At 37.3% G+C, this 15,965-nt stretch overlaps 3 protein-coding genes across 4 annotated transcripts; 2 read left to right on the top strand and 1 right to left on the bottom strand.

The window, feature by feature from the left end:
- The first annotated feature begins 452 nt into the window (after positions 1–452).
- LOC114529401 (serine/threonine-protein kinase ATG1-like) lies at positions 453–7,482 on the top strand. Its single transcript, XM_028551199.1, has 2 exons — positions 453–1,405; positions 4,197–7,482. Exons 1-2 carry the CDS (start codon positions 553–555, stop codon positions 6,497–6,499), a joined length of 3,156 nt encoding a protein of 1,051 aa, XP_028407000.1. The 5' UTR covers positions 453–552; the 3' UTR covers positions 6,500–7,482.
- Positions 7,483–7,710: 228 nt separating this feature from the next.
- Positions 7,711–13,202, top strand: LOC114529475 (uncharacterized protein DDB_G0290685-like). 2 transcript variants are annotated; one of them, XM_028551293.1, is made up of 12 exons: positions 7,711–7,828; positions 8,161–8,245; positions 8,552–8,632; positions 8,897–8,997; positions 9,087–9,197; positions 9,267–9,385; positions 9,491–9,554; positions 9,731–9,817; positions 9,887–10,006; positions 10,264–10,377; positions 10,508–10,598; positions 10,761–13,202. In XM_028551293.1, exons 2-12 carry the CDS (start codon positions 8,197–8,199, stop codon positions 12,929–12,931), a joined length of 3,108 nt encoding a protein of 1,035 aa, XP_028407094.1. In that variant the 5' UTR covers positions 7,711–7,828; positions 8,161–8,196; the 3' UTR covers positions 12,932–13,202. The 2 variants fall into 2 exon arrangements, with proteins under 2 accessions (XP_028407094.1, XP_028407095.1); XM_028551294.1 differs by having other exon boundaries at positions 7,711–7,862.
- Positions 13,076–14,967, bottom strand: LOC114529476 (zinc transporter ZIP1-like). The gene has a single exon (XM_028551296.1). The coding sequence runs from the start codon at positions 14,530–14,532 to the stop codon at positions 13,390–13,392; it is 1,143 nt and encodes a 380-aa protein (XP_028407097.1). The 5' UTR covers positions 14,533–14,967; the 3' UTR covers positions 13,076–13,389.
- Positions 14,968–15,965: the final 998 nt, after the last annotated feature.

Genomic DNA, 15,965 nt, shown 5'->3' with positions numbered 1-15,965 from the left:
AACCCTTTTGGGGGTAAAAACACTCAAATACGTCTATGTACGTACTTCACGATAAAAGCCTACGCGCGCATATGACGCAAAGTAATATTCTTGACAGTTTCAAGTCAGATACGAAGCACGAATTTTTCCCTCAAAGATTTTAGCCGTTTTAACAGTAAATCACTTTAAGTTTGGTTTATAAAGAGCACTGTATGTCACAGGGAGCATTTGTTTTACTCTCGGTATCTTTTTGATCAAATAAAACCCCCCAAGTAAACCTCAAAGTGGGGAATTTTCGAGACAGGAATAATTTTTCATCGACACTACGTAATTCTGCGGTTTCATTCATAAAATTCCGCTATGAGCCAATCACATTGCGAGTTAGAGATGACGCAGATATATTGACCAATCAAATGCGCTGTTTCAATTGTACCGGCGAAAATTCGAACGGAAGAGAATTTATATAAGCGAGCGTCACTTTCATATGAATAGGTTTTGTATATAGGGTCATGGCCTTAATATGTGAAGATTTTTATAGAAAGACGTTCAGTACGAAGTGTTTAAAGCTTAGTGATGTACGACAGGACATTCTCCGGTGCTCTTGGGCCATATTTTTCTCAAATAAAGCAGATAGCGGCTGGTGGTAATGGGAGAATTTTATCAGGGATCGACACACGTTTCGACTTTCCTGTATGTATTAAACGGATCTCAGTCGCCAACAAAGATGAATGTCGAGCCGCATTGAGAGAAATACGTATCAGGAGACGTTTAAGACATGAAAACATTGTTGGACTTCTTAATGCTATTATTTCAGACGGCACAGATGTGTCCGATATTTCGCCGGCGAATTTTAGAGAGACGAGTTGCATATACTTTGTACAAGAACTACTAGACGCCGATCTCAAACAAGTTATCGAAAGTCATACTCGACTCTCGGACGAATATGTAAAACTATTCTTCTATCAACTGTTAAGAGGGTTAAAGTATATTCATTCTGCGAATGTCTTGCATCGAGACTTAAAACCAAGTAATATAATGGTGAATGTTAATTCATTGCAATTAATGATCGGTGATTTTGGTCATTCAATGGTGTTAGATCCAGAGTACAATCACGGTTCTTCTCTAACCTCTTGTGATACAAGTTTATGGTACAAAGCACCTCAACTCATTCTTGGAACTGGCCAGTATAGTACGGCCAGCGATATGTGGGCTGTGGGCTGTATTTTAGCTGAAATGCTGTTAGGCCGGCCTTTGTTCGAAGGAGAAAATGATTTGGAACAATTAGAACTGATAATTCATGCAATTAAGGTACCCATAAAAGACCAAAGCCATATTCGCAAGTATTTAACGGAAGAAGTGAACATCATGTATTCGGGAGAACCGAAATTTCCACTTCAGTCGAAATTTCAAAAAGTTGATTGTCAAGGTATGTAGCAAATTTTTTACATACATATTTTTGAATATTGCCACCCATTGCGGTCTATTGTGAACAAACTCATAATGTCGACTGGCTTCGTAAAGTTTCGAGCAATATGGGAACAAATTTGAGCCATTTTAAGCAGATTTTCCTGCGTTTTCCTGCGTTTCCCACCGATCGATATGTTTCGTGTCATAATCCGTGATAGGAAACACGTTTAGTACTACAAGTTGACCTTTAAAGTGTCGAAATATGGGCTTTGTTTCGCTTCAATAATTAATATGCAAAATAACGATCGGTTTCAAAACTTCTGGAACTTGTTTTTGCTGCAATTTTTTCCCAGCTAGGCCTTTTCTAGGGAGTATTTGTGCGCCAGGTGAAGATATTTTGTTATTTTCATCTATTTGGTACGGCCCACAAGTCTGGTTTCTATATATACTTACAACATTGTTCATTACGTAATATTTAATATACAATCTTTGCATATTTTGGCTAACCACGATTAAAACTGTCTAGAAAAAGTATGGCTTTTATGGCTCATGCAAAAATAATCAAACGTCCTATAAACAAGCCTTTAGCATTCAAAGTCATCGTTAAAAGCTGTTTATGACTGGAGTTGATATTTTATTCAGGGTTATTAACTATTTATTTCCTTCAAGAAGCAAGGTTAACTGTAATCTTATATACATGTTTACTAATCCGTTTAAATATCTACCGGCTAAAAGCTAGTAACGCTTCTAACTTTTCATGAAAGGACCTTTATATGGATGGCAAAACATCCCTTTTATAATTGTTAACAATTTGTCTGTGTTATGACTATGCAAAATTTAATGAACTAGACACAGAAAATAATTAAAGGTTAGAACGTAAACATGTTTCTCCTGAACAACAGTCATGGGGTAGACTCATGATCTGAAGCATGACTGTCATGACATCATAGGAAGTAATCATGAAATGGTGGGATTCAGAAGACCGCTTGCTGTTGATAAAGAGAACTTTGATGTTTAGCTAAGGCTCTTTGTTCGAGAGTTTATTTTTAGGAGGTCTTCTGGAAAGGGACAAAGTACATAAGCAGCCTACCTTGTTGATAAATTTGTGTTAATGTCTAATAGAACCATATTTATTTAGCTTGTTGTCCCTAGAATCAATATTGCCCCCTGGGTTGGAGATGTCTTTTAGGCAAGTTCAAGTTATTGCAAAATACTACCTACACTAGACCACCACATTTGAGATAACCTTTCAGGGTGATAGTCTAGACACAATAACAGGTTATGGAATATTGCTATAGATAGAACCACCACACTCGAGAATTTTGAACGTAACTAGACCTGTACACTGTATTATACACTGAATCATTTGATCTGTAAATTCTTACACAATTTAAGATCTTACAAGGGGTGGCCATGTTCACTGTTTAATAAACATGTATTTCATGTGGTGATGTTTAGAAACTTGCAAAATGCCCGAATATCTGTTGCTAAGCAATGAAAAAAACATAGAATTTGTATCCAGGTGGCAATACAATGCCATATCTTGAAAGAATTCATATACAAATAAGAGAATAAAATTTTATCCATGCTGTAGGAAGAGATTATTTTAAAAATAACTCCATTTGTTTTGTTTACAACTCTAAAATTGCATAAAAAATTAATATAGTGTTGTAATGTATTTGTTGTTAATGGGAATGAGTGTGTTTTATCTCATTAAACTCAGCCAAAACACAGGTTAGACAAAGGTAAAATATGCCAGAAATTATATTGTTATATTTTCCATTGAACTCCTGTGCCTTTGTGTCTAAACTTCTTGAAAAGGTTCAAGTGTGGTGCGTCCATCATAGATTGTGTTCTACAATGAACTTGCTAGTCCTTGTGAGGAGAAATGCCTGAAGGAAAATGCCAGTTGGTAGACAAATGACACCCTTCATCCCTTTTAAGTATGAAAAGTAATCTTTGTCAAGAGGGTTAGGTTGAAAATCCTCAGATGCGTATTTAAAATGTCTCATTTCTGATGTGCCAAATTTGGGGGGTTATTAGCAACGATAATCTTTATGGCATAAAGCAACGCGCTAGAACGGCCTCAAATGTTATGGATTTAGTATTTTATCCCAAGCCTTGCCAAACATTTGCGTTAAGAGTGGGACAATGTGGGAGGGTTTTGTTTAGACACCTGTTTTGAGGGGGCTAAAACATTGAATTTGAACAAAGTGCATCCAAGGCAGGACACCTCAATCAACCCACAAGAATCTCATTGAGAAAATAACGATAAGAAAGATATCTTAGATAACATCCTGAATTCCTATCGTTCAGTTTCCATGGTGAACAATATTGCTAAATTACCACAGTTTTCATTATGGACATTAATCATCCCAGTAATAGACAACATATAACTTGCGATATCAAAAAAAGGCATATTTCACGCTAAAGTAATATATCGCTCATTCGCAGCTGTGAAATTGTGGTCATGAATATATAAACACGCACGTATAACCACCATAAACAAATTCCTAGACGACATAGGCTCATAGGTTGGGTTGGGCTGGTCACGTTGAAAGTCACGCGCAGACTTCCTTCCAGGAAGAAGGAAATATTAACGGCCAACGCAACAACTCGTAATTGACAATAACCAGTACTTCCTGATTATGGCTACCCGTTCTTTTTTTGAGAATCTCGTTACGAAAATATTATTATTTCATTGTAAAAGACGTATAAAATTATCTGGATTTTGTTGGATAGATTATGGAACAAATAAGAACCAAAGATTTTAGATTTGATTATTTTAATTTTTTTTTATTTTTTTACAGCGTTCCATCTCCTCGAACATCTCCTATCTTTCAACCCTGACGATCGCGTGACAACTGAGCTGGCTCTCAGCCACCCGTTTCTTCAGGAGTACGCATGCGTAGCGGACGAACCTGTGTGTCTAAAACCCTTACATCTAGAACACGAAGTCGACGATTTTTTGGAATACACGTTGAAAGATCTGATTGTTGGTGAATGCGTTGTTTTGGCTGAAGAACAACCTCGTATCCATCAGCAGATGTCGAGTTATTCAAGTCTCACTGATATAACCAAAGAACTGAGTGTTAGTCCATCTGAGAGCACGTCTCATTCGACGGAGGAAAGATGCTCTCTCACTCTAGATCTCAAGACGGTCGGTGAAGATTATCACGAGAATTCCAATGAAAGTGATTTCAATCGTTTTAAAGTTTTAGAGGTTCTCAAAGAGGAACATGGTTCGTCTAGCGATAGCAATGGTTTAGCTGCTCATGAAGATGGAGTGAGCGAGGCCCCTCTCGTTTTAAACCATTCAATGACAATGTTCAGCAGCTCAAAATGGGAAAAAGAAAGGCAACGATCTGGTCATCGACGACATCACCATCACAGAAGGAAGAAGAAGCTACATTTAAAGAGTCCTAGTTCCGATAACGAGTCATCTTTGGATTCAAATTCTGGTCGTTTCCATGATCATTGCAATGGATCCAAGGAGAAAAACTTGCCCGAGGTTCAAGTTCCGTTAAGTGAAATACCCGAGAATCATGTTCCTAGATTGAGCGGCCCGGACGAGCAACGATGTGATGTATCCCCAGTTGTTCATCCTTCGAATCCCCAGACATCCCTCGATCAACAATCCACAGAAGTCCCCAACGTCACAAACTCGCTCACGCAAGCTGGAGATGATAAAGTTCAAGAATTGATATCTCGTTCTCGTCAGATTATTGCAGAGAAAACTATAGACAGTGTGCCGGCGATCAGCGATATTTGTGAATGCCTCACTCCAGCTGTGTCCACTTCAACTGATATAACTAACAATATACCTCCAGTCCCGACTGTATTTGAGTCAGAGCTCTTTAATAATGCATCGACAGAAGTTGAAAAAGCGCCGGAGAAAAACATCTCCTCTTCAGTTAGCGATCTGAGTGTGTTGAGTAATCACAATTCTACCTTAGATCTTGGCGTTGCTGAGGTGATAAGAAGATCTCAAGAACTTCTCCGAGACGCTTATAAACCTAGTGTTGCCGAGGAGAAGAGTTCTGTGGCGGACGATCACGTCCAGGAATTGATTTTAAGATCAGAGCAGTTGCTGAAGAATAAGGTCGAATTAGAGACCTCCAGACACGACTTATTTCCTTCAGAAGAGAAAGGTTCATTGCCAGGTAATGGTAATTCCCAACCAGTGCCAAGTTTAAGAGAAACTACGGACGGATTTCAGGCAACACATGGACTTACTGGACTGAATATAGAATATTCTAGACCAGAGTCACCCGTAGGCCATTACAAGTATACAACACCTTTTACGGAGAGACCCTCAAAATCTATAACACAATTACCACCTTTCAATCATCGCTGCCATTCAAGTGCAAGAGAGAAACTCAATAACCCGCAAGCCATTACCTCGAGCTTCCCTTGCCCTGCCATTGACAACAACAGCACCTCCCAAGCAGTGCACAACCATCAACTCCTTCCTAAAGAATCCAACAGACGAATGCGGTATCTGTCGCAAGAATGCAATAAAATTCTCAGCCCGAAGGATGAATCGAAGCCGAAAAGCGAAGATGGAAAGACGCCACGTGTGGAGAAATTTCGAAAAAACGAGGGATTTAGTTCGATGAATGACATCCAGAATTTTGACCAGAGCCTGGACTCGATAGATTTACAGGAGATGAAATTAGTTCTCGATGAGGCCAAGAAACTGTTGGAAAAATCCAAAGAACTTAGTCCCAGGAGTGAGAACGTTTGCTTGGATGATGATCAGAACCTCATGGAAGTTGATGGGAACGCGGGGTTTCATAGGAACGAGGGGGGTGTGAAGAATGGTGCCAGGAATTTGGAACCTGATTTAGATCGAACAGTCGAGGTCAAGTTAAAAGAGTTATCTTGTTTTCAGAATGAACTTGATTTTGTTGATGAAGTGTCAGAAGAGGTTCCTGTGAGCGATCACGCCGTCAAGTTTGGGGTTGTCAGGGTAAAGTCGGCCCCTCCGCTTCAGAAACAAACATTGCGTCTTAACTGTTTCACGCGAGTGCGAGGCTCCACGATTGATGATCCAACTCCGCTAAACAAACAGAGAACCATCGTGTTTTTAACGAATCTAATTTCAAAGTAAATCACCATTTTCACGATAAATCCTTGGACGAAGCTCCTGTACAGAAAAGAACGAACGAAGCCGTCTCTGATGATAACTCTCATAAACACTTCAAAAACTCCAATATGACTTCATCCGATGTTCACCTTTCAACAGCCACAGTTTACGATACCATGACTGGAGTAGAAAGTAAAAATCATTCACCTGAGGACGATAACAAACACTTCAGAGTGAATGAAGTTACTACCAATATTTTGGACTTGAACGTCGACAAACGATTAACTACGGACTCGAAGTACAACCTTAACTTGAACCAAACCGAGTGTCGAAAGTATTCATCGAAATATGAGATTTTAGAACGAAACAAAAATGCGTTCTCAGACGAGGTCGTGGACAAGCTGTGTGGCAACGCATGTCGTATTGAAAACGGCACCAGAAGACTGAACTCCAAGGATACAAATAGACTTCAAAGCTTTTATGCAACTCTAAAGATAAAATCGATCATGCGAAATCGAACTCGCCCAATTCGGGACAAGCGACATGACACTTATCCATTTTAATCAGTGCAGGCCAAAAAATTCTCTATGGCCTTATTTTAGTTCTTTAAAACTCCTAAAATAACCGAGTTTAACATCGACTTTGATTCTCAAAGCAGCGAGCGCTCAATACATCCTCTTCATTATTAATCTCTTTATTAATTTATTTCCACTTTTTGTTTGGAAAAAAATCGATTTCCAATCGATGTTCTAAAAATTGATCGCTCTCTGCTAGTGGGAGTCTTTTATTTGATATTTAAAACAGATATGGGCGGCGGTTTTGTGGTAGAATAGAGAATAGAATAGAATAGAAAAACATAATTTATTCACTCGATAAAGCTTTATTTACATTCTTAATTTAAGGACAATTTTATTACTATTTTATTCGCGTGTGTTCTAACACGAATTTTAGGTGATATTAAACTTTTGTCTCAAAATAATATATCCTAACTTTGTTGTTTTATACGATGAACGCATTGTTAAATATATTCCTTAAAATATAGTCTGGCGTCATGAATTTCATTTGCTTAGTAGCATATATTGCGTAGCAGCAAGCCTTTCCGTTCAACCTTGTTTCAACCAACCTTGGCAAGGTCGAATTTACAGCAATACAGTATATTCTCGTAAACTGGCTGGTTGGATCCATTTTACCAGCCTAAGATGAAGTATTGGGGTGAGTTTAAAGAGAAACAAATTTTGTAAACAAAATGCCAGAATCGAAAGTGAAAGTTTGAAAGATTTCTCAGCGATTTAGTGAAAAGTGGCAACGTTGACAGGAACTCGAAGAGCAAGATATTCTCTCCTTTATTGCTTGGTACGAAAAGTGTATTTTTTACTCAGTTTGGAAGGTGATAGCCAGCTTACAGTTCTTACAGAAATCACTTCATGTATACTAGAGTTATTTCTATAGAAAAGCTATTTCTGTACCCAGGCTAGAAAGATATCTAATTTTTGCCAAATATCAAAGTAATTTGTGTTCAAACCTTTTTAACCGGTATATCATCTGTTCTTCGTAAAAGAAAGAACGGATAGCAGTGAATATTAGAGCTATTTCACTGCTTTAAGATACAGTTGACCTCTGGGTTCCTTTTTTTTCCATCGTTATAAAGAATTTAATACAACGATATTTATATAACATTCATCTAGGTGGTAGTGGTTAAACTGGTATGTACGTTTGATCAAATGAGCTGTCCTTCAAAACCTGCACAGAAACGAAAGAAACCTAACATTGGTAGGGGCGAAATAAATCTTTCTAATTTAATATAAATGTGGCTCTCTTGCGTTCGCTCTCTCTGCGATGACTTGTGAGTAAACTGCTTTGATTTTTTGTACAAATTCCCCAGGCCACAAACAAAACAGGGTGACCCCCCAAAAAGTACCCTATATTGAAATCATTCTTTCATTGTTAAGGGACTTTTTTGATGTACATAATACTGTACATCTCTGGTTGTTGCTAATTTTAAAGGGAACCATGCTTTGACGATGATCAGCTAGTTTTAATATTATGGCAGGAAACCCAAATTTTGTATTATTACAGAATGTGAAAAGCCTGCGAAGAAAAAAATGGCTTGGGATTCATACAATTCAGTTAAAGATTTTGGTTACGAGTTTAATGAAGGTGACCTTTTGAATTAATTCATTTTAATATATATGCTCTGATCTTTTATCATTTTTACTTGTGTGACAAGAAGAGAGTCATTCAAGCAATCACATTAGATTCGAGTGAGAATAATTAAAAAGCAAAGGACAAACAGTTTGTATTTTGAGAATAATTTGAATGTACATTGGTATTCCGGTTTAGTTTAACAAACTCATGTTTTTAAGTAATCGTTTAAAAATTACACCAGAATTAGCAATGATAAAATTTTTTTTTTAAATTTAGAGGGTCGTCTTGTCATGATCGATGATAATGAAGCTGGTTTTAATTTTTATATCAGTGATGACCACTCGTACAATCAGAAAAACTATGAAATGCTTGGCGAGGTACAGTATATCATATGTTATTGTGTAAAGATGTACGAAATGCATTTGGTGATTTGAAAATTGAAAAAGTCATTTCTATTTAAATGCAGGTCATAACGGAATATGTTTATGAACTAATGCAAAGTGAAGAGATTGGTTTGGAGAAGTTAGAAATACCGTTAACCAAAGAATCATCTATTTTTCCCAACATTAAAAAACAGGTACAGTATATGACTTGAAAAATTGTCAAAAAGATTGAAAGCCATAAACTAATTCACCGTACATTGCAGAAGAGCAAAGATGGTGCTAAAGGATTCATTTTTGTGAGTAAAGACTTTCACTCAAAAGAGAAATTATTAGTCCTTGTTCATGGCTCTGGAGTGGTGAGAGCTGGTCAGTGGGCTAGGAGGTTGGTCATGTTGTTTAAAAAGACATACAAGGCTTTGTTAATTAAAGTTAATTGTTTTCAGATTAATTTTCTTTATATTCACGCTGTGATTTACACATGTTTCAGGCTAATAATTAATGATTGTCTGGACCATGGAACCCAGATTCCTTACATCAAGAGAGCAATAAAGGTTTATATCATATTTATCATTATCATCTTGTATAAATGTGAATGTATATTCCATGATTAATATATCTGTTTAGAATAGCTATATAGATGTATTTCAAATGTAGGTAGTCACTTTGAAGGTCTTTTTGTGGTTATATAAAACCAATCAAGCAAAATGAATTAATTTGATGTCTTAAGGATGGTTATGGAGTTGTTATCATGAACACCAATCAAAATGATACATATGTTGATGTGAAAGGGCAAAAAGTCTGGAAACAAATCAAGGTATTGTAACTTATAATACAACATGGCATAAAAAGCTCGTATATGTTTAATAGAATAACTCTGATTTAGGAAAGTGAGTCACCAGAGAAACACTTTTCTTACGTATGGAAGAACATCATTTGGAAGACATCTGCATCAAGAATCTTTGTTGTGGCTCATAGCTATGGCGGATATCTTGTTGTTGATCATGTAGGTTAATTGTTCTGTGATAACTATCAGGGGCCAGTTGTATAAAAGGCTAGTTAACTTTTAATTGTAGTTAAGGACAGAATTGGCCAACCAGAGTCCTGTATTTCTGAGTTAACTAGGATTTTACGATGCAAAATGTAGCTAAAGAGTTTTATACAACCAGCCCCAGTAGTTTTAGATTTGACAAGTGTATAGTGTATAGTGTTAGATGATGACAGTGTAGAAGTACTGACATATGTCTTTCGTATTAATTTTAGTTTTCCAGTTCTCCAAAATGCCTCCCACGGGTTGTTGCTGTTGCGTTCACAGACTCAGTTCATAGTTTCTCAAGAATGTATTGCAAAAATGAAACAAGAAATTGGTTTATGAAGGTACAGTGAGTGACACAAGCACATTATGCATATCATATGTAATAGTAATATTCCTATAATAGTTAATATAAGTTGTAATTATTCCTTAATAATTCAGACAGTTAATTGTTATATTGTATATTACTTCAAGAACTCTGTAAACTGGGTTTCTTCAGACAGTGACCTTGATACACCAATGTCACATCAGGATGATGAGAAACATGTCACACGAGTTTCTGCTGGTAAATCAACTTTACGTATCTCATGTATATTCTAACATTAATAGACTTTGTCTTGAGATCCTAACTTGGTTGTGCATCATCCTTTCTATTTGAGAGAAAGGATGATGTATTCCCCTCTCCTGCAATCACAGAAATATAAGATGCTATTTTTTTTCCAACCAGGAACAACAAAACATGAAGAAACTTCGTGGAAAGCAATGGAATCAATTTTTAAATATTTCCAAATACAAGAATCCGAGTTTGATAACATAAAGGAGAACTCAAAGATGCATGGTAAGAAATCGTCAAATAAAACAGGGAGAAGGTTGGCTTGTAGTTTTGATATGACTATGACTGGCGAATCAAACAAAGAAAGCACGTCACATAGTGTTCATAAGAGTGAAGAGAGTTTTAAAGGTAGGTTTAATGAACCAGACAGAAATGAGAAAGGCATAACTGAAGTCAGCTCTGATCAACAAAATGTGGCTGGTGAGGGCAGTCCTGATAACAGTGCTGCTGATAAAGATGTGGCTGGTGATGGCAATTGTGATGACAACCCTGATCAACCAAAAGTGACTGGTGATGAGGACAATCGTGATGACATCTCTGGTCAACCAAAACTGACTGGTGATGAGGACAATCGTGATGATAACTCTGGTCAACCAAAACTGACTGGTGATGAGGACAATCGTGATGATAACTTTGGTCAACCAAAACTGACTGGTGATGAGGACAATCATGATGACATCTCTGGTCAACCAAAACTGACTGGTGATGAGGACAATCATGATGACATCTCTGGTCAACCAAAAGTGACTGGTGATGAGGACAATCATGATGACATCTCTGGTCAACCAAAAGTGACTGGTGATGAGGACAATCATGATGACATCTCTGGTCAACCAAAAGTGACTGGTGATGAGGACAATCATGGTGACAACTCTGATCAACCAAAATTGACTGGTGATGAGGACAATCGTGATGACATCTCTGGTCAACCAAAAGTAACTGGTGATAAGGACAATTGTGATGACAGCTCTAGTCAACCAAAAGTGACTGGTGATGAGGACAATCATGATGACAACTCTGATCAACCAAAATTGACTGGTGATGAGGACAATCGTGATGACATCTCTGGTCAACCAAAAGTAACTGGTGATAAGGACAATCGTGATGATAACTCTGGTCAACCAAAAGTAACTGGTGATAAGGACAATCTTGATGATAACTCTGGTCAACCAAAAGTAACTGGTGATAAGGACAATTGTGATGATAGCTCTGGTCAACCAAAAGTAACTGGTGATGATGGCAATTGTAATGACAACTCTGGTCAACCAAAAGTAACTGGTGATGAGAACAATCATGATGACAACTCTGGTCAACCAAAAGTAACTGGTGATGATGGCAATTGTAATGACAACTCTGGTCAACCAAAAGTAACTGGTGATGAGAACAATCATGATGACAACTCTGGTCAACCAAAAGTGACTAGTGATGAGAAGAATCCTGATGACAACTCTGGTCAAGTAAAAGTAACTGGTGATGATGGCAATTGTGATGACAATTACTCTGGTCAACCAAAAGTGACTAGTGATGAGAACAATCATGATGATAACTCTGGTCAACCAAAAGTGACTGGTGATAAGGACAATCCTGATGACAACTCTGGTCAACCAAAAGTGACTGGTGATGAGAACAATCCTGATGACAACTCTGGTCAACCAAAAGTGACTGGTGATGATGGCAATTGTGATGACAACTCTGGTCAACCAAAAGTGACTAGTGATGAGAACAATCATGATGATAGCCCTGGTCAACGAAAAGTGATTGCTGATAAGGTCAATCCGGATGACAACTCTAGTCAATCAAAAGTGACTGGTGATAAGGTCAATCCTGATGACAACTCTGGTCAATCAAAAGTGACTGGTGATAAGGTCAATCCTGATGACAACTCTGGTCAATCAAAAGTGACTGGTGATAAGGTCAATCGTGATGACAACTCTGGCCAACCAAAAGTGACTGGTGATAAGGTCAATCCTGATGACAACTCTAGTCAACCAAAGGTGACTAGTGATGAGAACAATCCTGATGACAACTCTGGTCAACCAAAAGTAACTGGTGATAAGGACAATCATGATGATAGCTCTGGTCAACCAAAAGTGACTGGTGATGAGGACAATCATGATAACACTGCTGGTCAACAAAGAGTGACCACTGATGCAGATAAAGACAAGGAAGACAAATCTGATAAGAATGAGGCATCCAATAGCCAGGCAATCACAAGTAGTGAGTATGATCAGGCCACAAGGACAGATGAAATAAATGACAAAGAGCAAAGTAAAACACTTAACTAGCATTGGTAATAATTGAATAATAATTGAAGATACTAGTACCAGGACAAAACAACCAAAGGAGGGGGTGTTATTTAGGTAGGTAAGACAATTGTAAGGTGTGGTGGACCTCTAATGGATCAGCTAGTTAATACTTTCACTACAAAGTCCAAATTTACAATTTTTTATTGAAAAACAACTCTACGCCACAAGTATAAATATAACTCTTTATATTGTTTTGTATCTAATCTTGATTTGTGAACAACCTCCAATCTTAAAAAAATTTTTAACTTCACCTCTCAATTGATCACTTTAGATAACATATCTCATAGACAAAGACTAAACATTTTTGCAAAACCCTATTCAACTTTACACATTTATAATAGATGTCACGTAAGGCAAAAGTAACCATTACTGATCACAACAACACTTGCCTATGGTCAGAAGATGATAGCAAAATAATATATTTTTTCGTACAATTGTTACTTCAATAGATTTTCAATATATTGCACAATGGCAATTAAAGCATAACCCAAAATCATCATGAGAACTTTCAACAGCTTGTGGCATTCCTTGCTGTTCAGTTCATGGAAGAATATTTCAAAAAATGTCACATAAAGAAAAGTTCCAGTCGCAAGTGCTTGAAACAAGGCTGAAAATATCCGTCCTAAGTTTGTAGAAGCATAGGTCAGCATGAGAATTCCTATACCAAAGCCAACAGGACTCATTGCTGAGAAGAGAAAGGATGACTTGATAACTGCTGGTGCAGGAAAGCTATGCTGCACAAGATTGATTCCAATTGAGAATGCCAGAATGCATTTGTGGATGACCAAAGCACCTAGCACTTGAAACATGTTGTTGATATCTTCAAAAAGGCCAACTGCAAGACCTTCAAACAAAGCATGAACTGACAAGGCAATAAGAAGCAGGTAGGATCTGAGGTAATGCCGTTCATTGTGATGCTTTTTGCTGATTTCCGCAAATATGCTGTGCTCGTGATCATGATCATGATCGTCATTGATTTGGTTATGTTCAGTACTCTGTACATGTCTGTGCTCTATGTGACTATCATTGACCAGAGGAACTGGTGGTGATTGGGCAATTGGTGGTGGTTCATCGTTGTCACTTTCTCCGCTGTCATTTTCGCTAGGTGAAGGCTGGCTGTCAGGTGTTCTTGTCCCATAGCTAGGAGTGTGTCCGTTATGAAGGAGTGGAGATGCTGTTGAATCCCTGTGGTTATGAGTGTGGCTGTGACCATGACCATGAGAAGGTCGCTCTTTTGCAACATGGATTATCTGCTCAACTGTCAAAATCAGAAAGAATCCAATGCTTATCCCAAATTCAGCTAGAGGAAAGCTGTGGTCTATCTTAGCGTTTTCCAAAACAACCTTAAAGTCCTTCTCAACTGCTGGTAATAATTCCAACATACTCGATGCAAAAAAAGCTCCACCAGCAAAACACGTACACAAACTAATCACTTGCTTGCGTTTTCTGTCACGCAATGCTCTGCGATTTGGGTCGCTTTGCGATCGCTTTTGACGAAGTGTTAGAGGAAGTAATCCCGCGACAAATGTGACCACAAATAAAACCGATAAAGAAATTATTTTTACCACAACTGAATGCATTTTTGAGAGTGAACCGTCCAATTTTTGCCGTTGAATTACGTCTGATTGATCAACAGTTCGTCAAACTATGCTACGATCTCCAATTCAATTGAGGAATGGCTCGTGACAATAGAATTGCACAATAGGAAAAGAAACAGATTTCCTTCATGCAAAAGCAGACGTGAACATGCCTTACATATACCAAATAACTCGTATTTCGGAAGTATTTACGATGATTCCCAAGCAAATCTCTGATTCTCTGGTACGATTTCACCCAAAAATCCTGTATTTACAACCACATTTATCAACATATGACTTAGCTGCGTAATGGTACTCGTTACTTAGTGTCCATATATAGACAAAATATTATTTATATAACTTGTCAGTGATCTGTCGCACAGTCAAAAGGACAATGGTATTAAAATTATTAAATATCAGATATCAGCCATATTTGTTTACGGATGTTCGTCATATTCGATTCCTGATTAAGATTGGGATTTGAATCATCCGATTAGGATTTGAATCATCCGATTAGGTGAGAAAAATGTGGATTAGGAAATACCTGAGATTAGGAAATCGATTGTTCCCAGACTTTCCTCGCTAGAAACTCGCTCTTTTATGTCCGATGAAAACATTCTCGCGAGATAACACGCGGGACGTGTCGGTGGTAAACTAACTGGTGATAAAGGACACCATTTCAAAACACAGTCAATGAACTTTTGTATTGAGTTTATATCTTTTATTAAAAAGCTATTTTATTCAAAGATTAACTCAATAAAGCCTCTACAATGACTCGTAAGTATGCTAGTCCTGTGTTTATTTTTAAACGAACAATAAATTTACAATAGAGCGACCTAAAATGGAAATTTTATATCGGTTTTTATTTCATTTCTTTTGTCTTTGATATTTAATATGTTGTCTTTAATTTCAGTATCTATTGATTGTAACAAAGGTAGAGATATTTGCCCCAATTTCTTTTCCTGATGATTACTATATTTTTTCCCCAATTTACTTCTTAAAAACTGATATTTTAATACTACAATTAAAATGACAAAATGTTTATTTTTAATTTTACAGCACATATAGTTCTTTATGTCTTTGAATGTTCATGTGGTTTTAATATATCAATATAATTTAAATATAAATAGCCTGAAGGCTTTTGCCATGACTACGGGTGAATCAACTGTAAGAATGTACTTGTTAATTGAGTATAGTGGATCATTAGACCATTGCACCAATTAGAATCATTAAGCATGTTATTAATTTTCAATTAAAAGATCAGTTAGCCACAATATTTACTATAGAAAGCTTATTCTACAATAAACTGTTGTTGTTTGTGTCTGAACTAGCCGAGAAAGATATCTCAAACGTGCTGGTCCAGTGTAGGTAGTACTCTACAATAAGCTGTCATGGTGTGTGTCTGAACTACCTGAGAAAGATATATTTATAGTGGT

Source organism: Dendronephthya gigantea, unplaced genomic scaffold, assembly GCF_004324835.1.
Source record: "Dendronephthya gigantea isolate DGI-Jeju-01 unplaced genomic scaffold, DenGig_1.0 000056F, whole genome shotgun sequence".
Lineage (NCBI taxonomy): Eukaryota > Metazoa > Cnidaria > Anthozoa > Malacalcyonacea > Nephtheidae > Dendronephthya > Dendronephthya gigantea.
The sequence above is the reverse complement of the archived record's forward strand: the minus strand, read 5'-3'. Positions and strand labels throughout refer to the sequence as shown.